The 14,742-nt window shown below is 48.4% G+C and overlaps 1 protein-coding gene across 1 annotated transcript; it reads left to right on the forward strand.

The window, feature by feature from the left end:
- Nucleotides 1-48: 48 nt before the first annotated feature.
- Nucleotides 49-13,113, forward strand: EDEM1 (ER degradation enhancing alpha-mannosidase like protein 1). The gene is given in 13 exon segments (XM_039559251.1): nt 49-267; nt 269-450; nt 1,167-1,239; nt 2,764-2,867; nt 3,675-3,846; nt 4,968-5,151; nt 5,665-5,839; nt 6,343-6,463; nt 6,872-7,042; nt 7,630-7,703; nt 8,429-8,525; nt 9,252-9,437; nt 10,340-13,113. Coding segments are annotated over 13 exon segments (1,827 nt in total). The 5' UTR covers nt 49-69; the 3' UTR covers nt 10,430-13,113.
- Nucleotides 13,114-14,742: the final 1,629 nt, after the last annotated feature.

A 14,742-nucleotide genomic window follows, 5' to 3' on the forward strand; every position in this document is an offset into this window, starting at 1 on the left:
GTTCCTGTCCACTCTTAAAGGGGCCGCGGCAGGGCGCGGGCGGCGCCGCTGCGCTATGCGCGGGCGGCCATGCGATGGCGGTCGGTGGTGCTGGGGCTGCTGCTGCTGCGGCTCGGGCTGCAGGCGCTGCTGACGCTGCTGCCCGCGCTGGCCCGCGGGCTCTGCCTGCACCCGCGCCTGCCCTGCCCCGGCCCGCGGCCGCCCGCGCTGCCCGGCCCGCCCGTGGGCTCTGCGGGCCGCGAGGCCCGGCTGTGGGGCGCGGCGGCGGGGCGGCGATGAGTACGAGCGGCGCTACAGCGGCGCCTTCCCGCCGCAGCTGCGGGCGCGGCTGCGGGACGCGGCCCGGGGCATGTTCGTGTTCGGCTACGACAGCTACATGGAGCACGCCTTTCCCCGCGACGAGCTCGACCCTCTGCACTGTCGCGGCCGCGGGCCCGACCGCCGCGACCCGTGAGTGCGGCCGGGGGATCGGGGCCGTGGGCACGTCCGTGGGATGCCGGGGTGGGCGCGGGGCGCGGGGTGGCACCGCTCCGTGTGTCTGTCCCCCAGGCGGCCGGGCTGGGCCCAGCCTCCTCCCAGTGCTGCCCTGCGACAGGGCAGTTGGTAATGGCCATAAGCTAAAATACAAGAAGTTCCACCTCTGTATGAATCACGGGATGGTTTGGGTTGGAAGGGACCTTAAAGCCCACCTAGTGCCACCCCTGCCATGGCAGGGACACCTCCCACCGTCCCAGGCTGCTCCAAGGCCCAATGTCCAGCCTGGCCTTGGACATTTCCAGGGATCCAGGGGCAGCCCCAGCTGCTCTGGGCACCCTGTGCCAGGGCCTGCCCACCCTCCCAGGGAACAATTTCCTGCTAATATCCAATGTCAACCTACTCCCCTTGAGTTTGAAGCCATTTCCTCTTGTCCTGTCACTCCAGTCCCCTCCATATTTCTTGTAGTCTCCCTTCAGGTACTGGAATGAACTTTTTTCCATGGTGGGGCAGAGCCGTGGAACAGCTGCCCAAGGAGTCATGGAGCCTTCCCTCCTGGAGACATTCCAAACCCACCTGGACACATCCCTGTGTCACCTGCTCCAGGTGACCCTGCCTGGGCAGGGGGTTGGACTGGATGATCTGCACAGATCCCTTCCAACCCTAACGGTTCTGTGATTCTGCTCTTCCAGCTCCAACCTGAACATCAATGATGTGCTGGGGAACTACTCCCTGACGCTGATCGACGCGCTGGACACGCTGGCGGTGAGTCCTTGGGGTGAGGACACTGCCCTGGTCACCCTGGGACCTGCCCTGGTCACCCCAGGGACTGCCCTGGCTGGGGGTGCTCCCCAAGGCGTGGCTGGGTGTGTGGTGGCAAATAGCTGGATCACAAGGTAACAGCTGGATCACAAACCAGCAGTGTCATACGGGGGTAAGAGAATGAGAGTAGCTGGAGATGTGTCAGCAGGGATTTCCAGAGGAGACAGGAAATTTTGAAGCTCCTCCCCAAGGTTCAGACGAGATTATCTTTTGGGATATGCCGTTGTTCTGGTGCTCAGGATGGGTGGATTCGAACTGGGACTGCTGAGAGGTCCATCAGGAGGAGGGCTCCTTGTGTACACAATAACTGGAAGAGCTCTGGTTGTTTCACTTGGCAGAGACGGCTTGACTGACACACAGATCTGTGTGAAGAGTGGTGAAAGGAAGGAGGGGAAAACCTATAAAGCTGCTTGTCCCCTGCATTTCTGATAAAACTGGAAGATAATGTGAGGAGCAGCTCAGTTTTGTGTTAGTAGTATCAGGGTATGGGGTCATGAGGAAGAGCCCCCTCCCTGGCCATATTCAGTGACCCCAGTAGGTTTCATTATTCTCACCTGTGCAGCCAGGGCAGGTTTGTGCCTTCTGGAGTGTCGGCGCTCACTGGTGTGCTGGAGCCATGGGGGATGTGTATCTCCTCTGGTGCAGGAGGTGCTTTGTGCACTTTGGGATATCAAACCCTTCCCATTCTACCCTGGGACTGCAGTAGTGGAGAGGAGCTGCTTGAGCAGGGCAGCTCGGAGCAGAACTGAAAGCAGAAGTGGGGGAAGTGCTGGATTTTACTGAAAGAGAAGTTTGGGATCTGTGATCAGCTATGTGGCTGATAATGGTGCCTTTCTGTCCTCCACCACCAGTGGGGCAGTGCATAAGGTCTTTTCTCAAATATAAAGCTTCTAGTTGCTCAAGTCTCTTGTGTTTGAGAAGCTGCTGCATGGGGGAAGCCTGTTCTGCTCCTCATTGCTCCAATGAAACATGTGGTGCTTCCCCACTGGGTCTGGTAATGGGGAGAGCTGGCACCTGGTGCTTTGGTTAAAAATCTAGGTATGGTCCCTGTAAACCAAGTGTTTTCATGAACTCAGGCAAGCAGGAACGTGTGTTTTCATTCCACATTGCTGCTCCCTTAAAGCTCAGGCTGAATTTACATCTGTCTCTGGATGCAGTGGAAATCACTTCCTAGGTTAGACCTGTAGGAAGCAGGCACAAGGGAACCCTTGGATGTGCAGTGTTGGGTCAGGAACCTGAAAGGGTGGACTTGCCTTTGGTCACATAAACATCAAATCAGACTTCATTGTTGTGCAAGTTATGTTATGCATCAAGCTAAACTTAACTCTTGGATCAATAGTTCAGACAGTTTGAACACTCAGTGTGCTAAATCTGACTGCTGGTCTAAGATGTGAACTTGCCATTCTCTTCTCCAGCCCTCTTCCCCAAGCAGCAATTGTACAAAAGAGCTTTGTTTTTCTGTAAAAGGTGATGGGAAACTCCTCTGAATTCCAGAAGGCAGTGAAGTTGGTGATTGACACAGTTTCTTTTGACAAAGACTCAACAGTCCAAGTTTTTGAGGCAACAATCAGGTATGTGGTGCTGAGTTTCTGTCTTTAAAGCAGTAACACGGTTAAAGACCTGGTGTATGTAATGCAAAGTCAAATCATTGATTATGAGGTCTTTGGCAGGCTTTAGGCCATAATTGTTCCTCAAGTAAGCTGTTTCTTAATCTTCTATGAAAATATTCCGTCCTTTCATATTGGAAACTATTTTAATCAGTGCTGTGTGCCCTGGAGCAGTGAGTCAGTGATTGTCTCTGTGCTTGCAGACTCTGCTTTTTTGTTGTTGCTCTTGCAGCAGAGACTCAGATCTGTGCACAACAAACAACCCTGGGACAGCTTTTCCTGGGTCTGTTTTTCTTTCGTGGACTCCTGCTCACTTTCACTTTCGTTTCAGATGCAAAACAGACCCATCTGTCTTGGAAATGGGTTTAGATGCTGTCTGATTTTAAAAGGTTTCATTTTCTGAGTGTCTCAAACAGTGTTTATTCCTGCTTCACTTGGCTAGGCATTCTTTTTGCTGAGTACTAAGTTTATGTAACACCCTTCCTGCCATTTGCAGGGCCAAGGAGCTGTTCCCTCCTAAATAGCCTTGTTACAAGAACTCCTGGGTTAGGTAAATTTTGCAGAACCAGGTTTTGGTACACTGTGGCTGACAACAGCATGACTTCTACATGTTTTCACTACTGGTGGGGGAAAACCCACCATGGGTCATTTTCTGTAGTGCCTGTAAGGAGCACAAAGTAATAATTCTGACAGACATGACACCAGTAAGGTGTTTAGGTGACGAATGAGGTTCAGAACAGACTGAAAACCTGAATTTTCCTTTTCCCACAGGGTTTTGGGAAGCCTGCTGTCTGCCCACATCATAATCACAGACACCAAGCAGCCCTTTGGTGACATGACCATCAAGGATTATGACAATGAGCTGTTGCATTTGGCTCATGACCTGGCAGTGAGGCTGCTCCCAGCCTTTGAGAACACCAAAACTGGCATTCCCTACCCTCGGGTGAGTGGACACAGCAGCCCTGGGGGGAAATAGACTCAAAGCAGTTTTTCACCTGTCTTACAACTTAAATTTTGTGCCCTTCTATGTGCACTTGGGGTATTGAGCCTGCTCTAAGTTATTCTAAAATGACACAGGGGAAACTGCCCTAAGTTTTGGTGACATGGGCAATACAAGTTGCTCCTTCTGTCTAGTAAATGTTTTCCCTGGGCTGATTTTTCACTGTGTTTATTGTTCCCTGTAGGTCAGGAGTCATTTGGTTCTGTGCTGTTTGGCTGGAGCATTCCCTGCCCCGTGTCACACAGCAGCAAACAGTACTGGCATTAACAAGAAACACTGTAAAGGCAAATAGCTGAGGAAAGTGACTTTATTGGTGACTTGCTACTAAAACAATTGTATTGGAATAAAACTCTTCTGAAATATTTATCATACTGGGCTTGGAATTTATAATTTTCCTGAGTGCTGCTCAGTGGGTACTCAATACTTTGGGATTCTTGGATGCTGCAGCCTCTTGTTTTAAGCAGATGCAGTTGGCAAGGAGAAGGCTGTCACTTCTGCTGGAACAACCCTAAACTGCAAAACTGTAATTAGCTCTTGCCTGGCTGCTCTTAATTTCTGGAGACAGCAGCACTGCTTTTCCTCCAGACCTGTCAGGCTGTAGAAACATGAATTTTCACTTCTGTTCAGGGTCTGGTAAAGCAGCTGAGGGTGGTGTAACTTCCCTTCAGCTCTGTGTTCTCTGGGGAAGTGGAGGAGCATCCACTAAGGAAGCTTTTGGTTTCAAGAGCACGAACTGAGGGGCAGCAAAGAAGGAGAAGCCTGAATGTTTAGGGGAAAGCATGAAAAAGTGGAGTGGAGCTTGCAAGGATTAGCAAGTACAAGAGAAAAAACAGGATTGCCCACTTTAAGCATGATGCTATAAAGCTGGAAGAAGAATTTCAGGAATTCTACAGGAAAGCTTTCCAAGCAGCAATGGGCTGGTTTTCTCTCTCTGTGACATTCCATGCTGCATATTGTGCAAAAACCACCAAAGAGGCTTGTTCCTAAGTGTGAGGGTGCAGCTGTGAGCACAGCTGGCTGAGGGCCAGCCTGCCTGTCCCTGTTGGCACTGTCGCTGTTCACAGGTGAACCTGAAGAAGGGGGTTCCTCCAGACAGCCACAATGAAACCTGCACAGCAGGAGCTGGATCCTTGCTGGTGGAGTTTGGGATCCTCAGCAGGCTGCTTGGTGACTCCACGTTCGAATGGGTGGCCAGGAGAGCTGTGAAGGCCCTGTGGAGTCTCAGGAGCAATAACACTGGACTGCTGGGTAATGTCTGGGTGCTGCTGTGTCCACTGGCTCCGTGTTCAGCCTGCCTCAGGCTGTGCCAGCAGCCTGCAGTTCCTTCATGTGTCCTAAACTTTGTCCTTCTGCTCCGTCTGTAGCTGTTCAGTCACTTTCTCCTTGTGTGCCCAGGGGCTGTGTTGAACAAATGGCACTGTGGGGTTTTGTAAGAAAAATGGAGTCTCTGAATGACTCCTTAGGGCACACACATCTCAAATAGAATTTTTCACAAAACTGGGAGATGGAACTGAAGGCCCTGATTTGTGTCCGCATTAATGTAATTCAGATTGGCAGATGACTAAAAGTAATTAAAATAACTGCATGTGTGTGGGTGTTCCTCAGATGAATCCACCACTGTAACACTTTATCTGATGTTAATCTTTGATCCTTCCTCCTTGGCAATTTCTGAATGTGTAATATTCCCCCAAGTCTTGACTGGATTGGTTTTCTCTGATGTACTCAGCAACCTCAGACTAAACTTTTTGTTTGTTCTGAAAGGAAATGTTGTGAACATCCAGACTGGTCACTGGGTTGGAAAGCAGAGCGGACTGGGAGCAGGGTCAGATTCGTTCTATGAGTACCTGCTGAAGTCTTACATCCTCTTTGGGGAAAAGGAAGACCTGGAGATGTTCAACGCTGCCTATCAGAACATTCAGAACCACTTGAGGAGAGGGTATGTGATTTGTGTCAGCATCAATTCCTGGAGCAGTGAATCCTCCAGCAAGATGAAACACTGTTTATAGTGCTTTGTGTCATGCCCCAGAAAATCTGTGTTCTCTTTACTTGAAGAAGCAAAATCTCATTTTCATGGTAGTCTCCTCACTCCTCAGCAACCGATCGGGTGCAGAGAAACCAAGCTGGTTCCTGTCCCATTTATAAATGTTAAGGCTGAGAAAAGTCTGGCACTGCAAAGGAAATGTATTAAATTGGCTGCTTTGTTCTTCTGAAGGCCTGATCTTGCCTAGCATGACTTTTTGGTAGAGATTCTGCTGGCAGAGCTCTAAGATAGGATACATCCCTTTATGAATTAACTTCTCTGAGAGCATGACCGATGTTTTGGTTCCTTTCAAAATGAGCCCAGCACAGCAAAGCAGTGGCTCCTTGCCTTTGCTGGTGGCAGTGCACTGTGCTCTCCTCAAGCAGAGGCATTTCCATGTTGCTCTTGTTCCCTGGCAGTCGAGAGGCCTGCAATGAAGGAGAAGGTGACCCTCCCCTGTACGTGAACGTGAACATGTACACGGGCCAGCTGATGAACACCTGGATCGACTCTCTGCAAGCCTTTTTCCCTGGACTGCAGGTAAGCTTTCCTGCTGCTAAAGGCCAAGTAGAAAGGCTCATCCTAATCCTGGGCTGGGAATGAGGCTGAGCAGTTCTGAGCTGAGCTCCCACCTGTGGGTTTGCATCTGGTGGCTCTGATAAGAGTTCAGTTCAGCTCTGCATTAACTCGACAATGTGGGGAGGCCTGGCCTGCTCCCTGCTGGATCTGAGAGACTCTCAGCATCCCTCTTTTAACCTCAGATTTGTATTCTGTGCTGTGAGGCTGAGCTCTGCTAAAGCTTTTGCTGCAAAGAATGAATACATTAGTACTTTTTTGGGGGGTTATTTTGTGTGTGTTTTATGAGGGGAGAGTTGTGTTAGATGCCACGTTCTCATCTTTGCTGGCTGGCAGCATTAAGTGTGTGTCTCTGGCTGCTGTTGTGCCCAGGTGCTGATAGGAGATGTGGAAGATGCCATTTGTCTCCATGCCTTCTATTATGCCATATGGAAACGCTATGGAGCTCTCCCAGAGAGGTACAACTGGCAGCTGCAGGCCCCAGACGTTCCCTTCTATCCACTGAGGCCGGAGCTGGTGGAGTCCACATATCTTCTTTATCAGGTATTTCACTTCTCTGAGTTACAAACCGTGGCTTGGCCAAAATGGTTTTGTTCAGAAAGTCACTTTTCCCCCCCCTGACCTCTGGCCAGCTGAAGTTTGGCAGCCCTGGAGCTGCCTGTTGGCATGTGGAGGTCTCTGGGCAGGCACTGCGGTGTTGTGCAATGTTGTTGCTCTGCTGATTGCTTCAAAAAAAGCCTTTTTTCTAAGGCAGGCAAAAACAACACTCAACAACCTTTTCTAAAAGGTGCTGGCAGATTTTTGCAAGGCAGAGACTTGTGACTGCTTAACCAAAATTGTTGTAGTAAATATAACAGCTTTCCTTGCAACACTGTCCAGGCACAGATACAATAAACTAAAATAACTGTCTGCCTACAAGGAAGGTATCAGAGAGTTTGGATTTACTGCAGGTTTAGGATTGCACTAAAGCAAATGTGAGAAGCTTGCACAGGCTAATCCAAGTCATGCTCCTATAAAGATAAATTTGCTGTGTGATACACAAGACTCTGGTACCAATAGGCCTTTGTTGTGTTATTTTTACAAGATTTCAAAATTGCTGACTCTAACTCTTGTCTGTCTTCCTTATTTAGGCCACAAAGAACCCATTTTACCTTCATGTGGGAATGGATATTCTGCAGAGTTTGGAAAAATATACAAAAGCAAAGTCAGTCTTCAATGTTTTTTTCTTCTCTCAGTGCTATATACCTACATTTTATTATACAAATATTATATAGAATCCAGTCTGCCACATGTAGGTAAACCAGAAAACCCAACCCTCCTTGAAAGCCACAAGTGGTGATTTACTTACTGAGCACTTTCTTTCCCATCTGAAAATGAAATTACAGTCCAGTGGCAACTTCGTACCTTCAGAATTTTGTAACTGCCTTTGAAAATGCATTGTTGATTATCAGCTGCTAAAAGCTGCTGAAAATAGTAGTTGGGATTTTTCCTAGGGATCCTGCAAGACTATTTCTCACCTCGTGGTGTTGAGCTGAACTGAGGGATGCCCCCTAAGCCAGAAGCTGTTGCATATCAGCTTCCAGTTCAAGACAGCAGCAGTGAATCCTGACTTTAATACTGAGTAGTTGAACCTCTTGCAAGACTCAGAGCGAAGACAGTGAATTTTTATTCCTTATTATTAACTGACTCATTTTGTAACCAATGTGTAATGATTGGCCAGGTCAAGCATTGCAGTTGAGTGGGGTTCAGGTGATCACAGACCCCTCAGGACCCCAGAACTAATAAGCAATGAGTGCTTGCACAACACAGTTGTTCCCTTTGAACTTCACCCCTGGCAGTTGGAATGGTCTGGAGTAAAGGAATATCTGGGGAGCAGTTTGGGAGCAGGACAGCTGGGAATTAAAGCCAAACCAATGTTCCATGTTGCAGGTGTGGCTATGCCACGTTGCACCACGTGGTGGAGAAGACGAAGGAGGATCGAATGGAGAGCTTTTTTCTCAGTGAAACCTGTAAATACTTGTACCTGGTACGTGTGTGTTCCTCATTGCCAAGATACTGTGCACAAACATGCTAGAGTGAGGAGGTGGGAGGCTATTGATTATTAATTATTAATTAAACTGGGTTGGGCTGGGGGTGGGACGTCATTAATTACAACCTGCTGGGCTCTAGGACTTGTGTATGGGAGTGATTCAGGCTGTGCTCCTCTGCTTTGACCTCACCCCCGTCTCTGAGGTTGGGCAGCTGCCCAGCTGTGGTTCCTGAACCTGGAGAGCTGGAAAGGAGAGGGGACAGGACTGGAGGAAGCTGCTGCTCAGCTCTGAGCTAACTGCTGCTTGTAGCCCTCCTGCCTGGAGCAGCCTCTGCTTTCTCCCCACCGGGCTTTGGCACTCCCAGGAGAAAGCATTTGGGCTGACATTACCTAAGCTCCTGTTCTCAATCTCCCTTAGTGCAGAAAACCAAATAAATCTATGACTGAGTGGATGCCAGCCTAGAAGTGCCTCACAGAGCAGCTTAGAAAATAAGGGCACTTCAAGTTGTGTGCAAAGTTTTCCTTCTGCTCTCCTCTTTTAACTGCTCAGATCAATCCCTTGCATTAAGACGATTTATTTCCATTTGCTCCAGCATTATTTAGCACTAAAAGGTGTTTTTGTGTGCTCCTTCAATGCGTGAATACCTGTTTGCAACTCCTCATTACTGGGACATGAAGGGTGCTGCACACCAACAATGACTGTCTCTCCCATCTCTCGTTTAGTTGTTTGATGAAGAGAATCCAGTGCATAAATCTGGGAATAAGTTCATGTTTACTACTGAGGGCCACATCGTGTCTGTGGATGAGCGTTTCCGGAACTCGCTGTGGGAAGACATCCTCCCTGGAGAGGAGGACAGCGCCGAGAAAACCAAACCCACGGAGCTGAAGGCAGCCAACTTCAGCTCCAATGTAAGGAATGCACAGGCTGCTCCTGCCTTGGGGATGGAGGAGGGGCAGGCAGGACAAAAAGAGCCATTTGGAAGTGGTACTGTAGACAATTTCCTTTAGGCATGTTAAATATCTGAGAAGCTCCCGTGAAAAGCACTTGCAGCAGCAGCAAAAATGGGATCATGTGAGGGATTGTGGTGAGAGTGAAACCTGTCCCCTTTGAAGTATTTTGCAGCAATTTTTTTGTTCTTTGTTAATTTATTTCCAGTTATTTTTCCCTTCCCCTTTGCCCTTAAAACTCTGCAGTGCTGCTGTCAGGAGGAGAGGGAGAAGCAGAGGGTCATTTAAACCAAGCTTTGTCTTCCTCAGGGTGGTTTTGGGGGTGTAAAGGGGACCTTTCTTAGCAAGGCCTCAACTGAGCCCCGAGCTGTGAGCTCCAGTGCCCATCACCAACCAAAACAGATCTGGTTTTAATCAGGGCATCACAGAATGGTTTGAATTGAAAGGACTTTGAAGGTCATCTCATTCCACCCCCATGGGCAGGGACACCTTCCACTAGAGCAGTTACAGAACAATGTTTTTAAACCTCTGCTGGTAGGTTCTGGTGTGGTTCCTTCCCTCCTCCCCCCAAAACTCCAGAAAAAGAGCATTATTTTAAACATTCACAGTTGTCATAGTGAAGGAAATCTCAGTTGCACAACAAGCTGTGCTGTATGTTTGGAAGCTGCAGCTTGCACCGAGGAAACACTTGCTGCTCATTTATGGGATTTGTGGGGAAGTCTGCAAAGAATGAGGGAAACTTGGGATAAAAAGTGTTATTTGATACAATTTTCTGTACTGGGAGGATCTGAAAGGATTGCAGAGGGATGGGATTGCCTGGGTTTGGATTTGAGATTTTAAAAATATTTAAATTTTCTTAACAGTGTAACAGAGTCCCTGATGAGAGGAGGTACCTGCTGCCCCTGAAGAGCAACTACATGAGACAGATCGACAGGATGGTGGGACTGATCTGAGGGACTCTCCAGGGAAACTTTGGAGGAGCCTGGGATTCCTCTGCAGACATTCCTCCCCCTTCAGCTGCTCCCTGCACAGGCTGAGTGCCCCAGGTGTCCCCTGGGCCTGTGGTCAGCCGTGGACACAAAGGAGATGGAGCTCAGTGCTCCGAGCTGGGGTAACCTCCTGTGCCACCCGAACACACAGCTCTTGTTTCAGGACTTCCTATGAAAAATGTTGTTGCAAATGAAGGCTGAATATGTTTTAAAAGAAAAAGAAGGCAAATTGGCCTGTGCCACTTAGCTACCTCTTTGTGGCTGTGTTACAAATGTCCCTCTAGAGAAGGGTCTGGTGTTTAATTTGAAGTGATCTTGGCTTGGGGAAGGAGGGGGAAAGTGCAATTTTTTACACCAAGTTGAATTATTGAATTTTTCTGACTAGCAATACACAACCTTAAGGTCTACTCAGGTAGGAACCCACTGGGTTTGCTGAAACAAAACTGCTCTATCTACTCTTGGAAAGATAACTCCTGGTGGTGTAAAAGCTGTTGGTAGAGTCTGATATCCCTCACGCACACAGCTGATAGAACAGGCAGGGTTGTGAGAGCCTGTAGCTGCAGAAACCAGTGATCAAACCAATCCAGGTGCCTTTTTGGAAGGGAATGGGGGGAGGGAAGGGGGAATTGCAGAGCCACTCAGGCAGAAGTTCCCAAAGTTTCCTTGTTTGCCATGTTTTAGTGCCTTTTCAGGAGAGATGCTGCTAAGAACTGGTGTCACAGTACATGAAGAACAAACTGTTCCACATTCCTGACAGGATTTGTGTTAGTGCCTTAAGTTCTCTTCACTAGCAGGGAAAACTGAGCTTCCTTGGGAAGATGGAAAAGTATTTTAGATGAGCTGGTTGCAAAATACAGTGGAGCCCAAAGTCACTTAAAAAGAGATGATTTCCCTTTTTTTTCTTTTAAGATCCTGGAAGAATATCTGTCTATGAAATTTTGGGAAGAAAGCAGTTAAGGGCTTGAGGGATGACAACAAACTGAGGCCAAAACAACATTCTTAAATATAACAAGTTGGGGTTTTTTTTCCAGTGGTTCCCCGTTGCTTATGTACTTCTAACTTTTGACTACAGTTGAAATAGTAAAATGTTATTTTTGGGTTAATGACTTTTAAATTGAGGCTTAAATACCAGGGCAACTTGATCTGCTGTATTTTCACCTTCTTAAAACAACATTGGTTTTCATAAACCACGTGTTGCAACTCAAAACATTTCTAATAAATACGAAGTTTGTGCTGGAGAGGTTATTGTTGAAATCTTTTAATGTACAGATGCATCTCAGGGACTTTGTTATAGGATCTTCTGTTCCATGATAGTTGAATCTTATGTTCAGGCAAAAAAAAAAAAAATCATCAAGTCTTCATGGTCTTAGTGTGTGTGTTTGAAGGGCTGAAGGGTTGGAGGGGGGGAGAGGGAAATAGGTTAAAATTTCCCAAATTATTGCAGTAGAATGGGTTGCCTTGGTGTTTGAAGCAGCTGGGGATTCCAGCTCCTGTAGAATTGGCTTTGTTAATGTATTATTGGAGTGTCTGAGTCACCTGTTTAAAGGAAAACAGGAATTCAGGGTGGTGTGATGCAGAGAGGTGTTGGGAGAGGTTCAGGCTGTGCTTCCCAGCCAGTACAGGGTGAGGAAGGGCAAGAGGATGGACAAAGGCAGGGGGGACCTCTGCTCACCCAGGAAGCACAGGGATCTGGGCTCTGAAATGCTGCTCCTGGGCCAGCACGTCTCATCCAGCTCTGGAATGAGAAGTGGTGGGGTGGGAGCCCAGTGCAGCATCCCACCCTGGCTGTGTAAACTCAGAGTGGCAGTGCTGGGATGGACAGGACACAGGAAGGACAGGACACCAGGACAGACACACCCAAAGTGTGGTGGTGGCTTCTTCTGCTCCTGGTTTGTCCCTGACTCCCAGTTTAGCTCCCTGAATGTGTCACGCTCACCACTATGTGTTTGTGCCTTCTGAACTCCTGAACCCAGGGGAGGGTCCCAGCCCAGGATCATGCACAGAATCCATTCCAAAGTTTTCCAGAGAGAATTCCACGACTGTGAGAAAGTTGCAGAACAATTCTGCCATCCTTGTTTCCTTGTTTTTGCCAGGAATAGTGAAAGGTGGCTGAGAATGGGAGCAGCCCAGCCAGGAATTGCAGCTTCCAGCCAAACATGGTCAGCTTCCCTTGGGAATTGCTTTGGAATTTCTGTTGCCAGGTGATGTGACAGTCATCTTTCCATAGAAATGCTCTTTATCCTCAAGGAAGCTGGTGGTAAAAGACTCTTGTGTTCCTTTAGGAGCCAACTTTTCTTCCTCTTTGCTCTAAAACTGCTTTTAGTACATTTTTACTCTGTAAGGACAGGGCTCCTGTTATGCACTAAAATGAGAGCTTTTGTACAAGTCAATGGCATCAAAATGGAACTGATAACAGTGCTGGAATCACTTGCTGAAATAGACTCTTGTATTTCTTGGTATCATGTGCAATATCAAGTTTTCCTAACTAAAAGTGCCATGTATGCTCAATTGTTATTTATCCAGGAAGTATTTAACTGAGGAAGGAAACTTGGAAGAGGACCAAATGTGCTTGCATGAAATGTCCTGAATTTTCAACACTTGGCTTGCATTTTGCAGATCCACATTAAAAAGTAGCGTGTTTGACTACTCTGATGTGTGTTTGTCTTGTAGGGTGGTTCTTGCAAGGCTTGCAGGGGATCTCCCTGCACCTTCTGTACACTGGGATTTCACCTGGTTTGAGCTGGGATGGCTCCTTCCTGCAGGGGACTAAACCCACCCCACCCCAAAACAACAGGGCTCTTTCTTCTCCCCCGCTCCTCTTTCTGTCCATGAGGATTTGGGGGCAGCTGAGAGCAGGGAGTGATGTGGGATAAACGAAGTGTGGCAGCACCCAGCCTCGTGAGCAGGTCCTGACCTCCCTGCTGTGATTCCCAATCCTTTGTCCAATCAGTCCGTGAAGCACCTGGTTCAGGTGGGAATTCTGCACCAAGAGCCTTGCTGGGCTCTCTGCAGCCTGTGGATAACCACCCTGGGAAACAGCTCATGCTGGGTTTGAGAACAGGAATGTGGAAATGTGCTGTCTGACCATCACTTTGATTTATGGGTTCTCTTTTGCTGCCTTTTCCTCCTGGATTTGTTTTCTCTCTGATTGGCATTATCTCTTGTGTTGTTTCCTGGTTTGTAGTCCTGGTTCAGAGACTGCTGGAGCTGACAGGACGTTTGCTGTGTCTCCTGATCAAACTCCACGTTCCAAGGAAATGCCTGTTGAACATCAGTGATGGCAATTTTGCAGTGGTTTTAAAGTTCCTCTGGGTTTTTGGATAATGAGATCTTTGCCTTTTGTTACTTTTGTTGCATTCAGACTTCCAAGTGTCAGTTCCAAAGTGAGTGTAAAGGGGCTGAAATCCTGATTTTGGGGCAAGTACCCCAGCTCTGATGTTTTCACAGTGGTTGCACATTTACCAGTGGAGTCACTGCCCTGAGCTGCTGTTTACTGTCATTCCTTATCTTGTCTTGCTGCCTTATCTGCTTCCAGAGGGTTGGTCTGAAGTGGGACTGAGTGCTTTGACTGCAGCTTTTCCAGCCCACATTTAACAAATTACCTCAAAAAAGCCACTCTGCCATTGTTGCTGTCCTGAGAGATCGGAGTGTAGTAAGATCGTCTGTGATACAAGATTTAAAATCCAAAAATGCGCACAAAACCTCGCTGTTTGGGGGTAAAATGCATCGGACTGACTGGGTTTTGGAGCAGAGCAGAGGTCTGTGCTGCTGTAGCTCCGGTTTGCTTCCAGCAGAGCCCTCCCTTGTGCCGCGGTTGAGGTTTGGCTGTGCCACAGCAGCGCAGAAACCTCGGTGTCCCCAGGGCGGAGCGCTGGCAAAAGCAGCTTTCGAGCTTCCTGGGGAAAATGCGGGATTATCCCTGCCCGGGGAGCTGCCAAGGGTCACCGAGTGGGAAAGGGGGAATGGCACTTCTCACTCCTAGCGATGTTTACCTTTATCCGGCCGTGGAACTGCTTTCAGGGAGGGATTTTGTGCCACTGATCACCTCTTGAGGGGTTCATTCGCCTAAAAGACCTCAGCAAACGTTCCCTGGGAGCTGCTTTGTGCCCCTTCAGCCTCGTTTGTCCCCACGCTGATGAGAGGCCATTGGTTTGGAACCATTTTACTGAAAAGCACCTTTTCCCCCCCCAAAGATCTGGGATTTCCGTTGCCTTACGTTCTGCTCGGCTGTGCAAGAACAGCTCCGGGGAGCTGCTCCAGCCCCGGCGGAGCATTCC

The sequence above is a fragment of the Corvus cornix genome, chromosome 12, assembly GCF_000738735.6.
Source record: "Corvus cornix cornix isolate S_Up_H32 chromosome 12, ASM73873v5, whole genome shotgun sequence".
Taxonomy (NCBI): domain Eukaryota; kingdom Metazoa; phylum Chordata; class Aves; order Passeriformes; family Corvidae; genus Corvus; species Corvus cornix.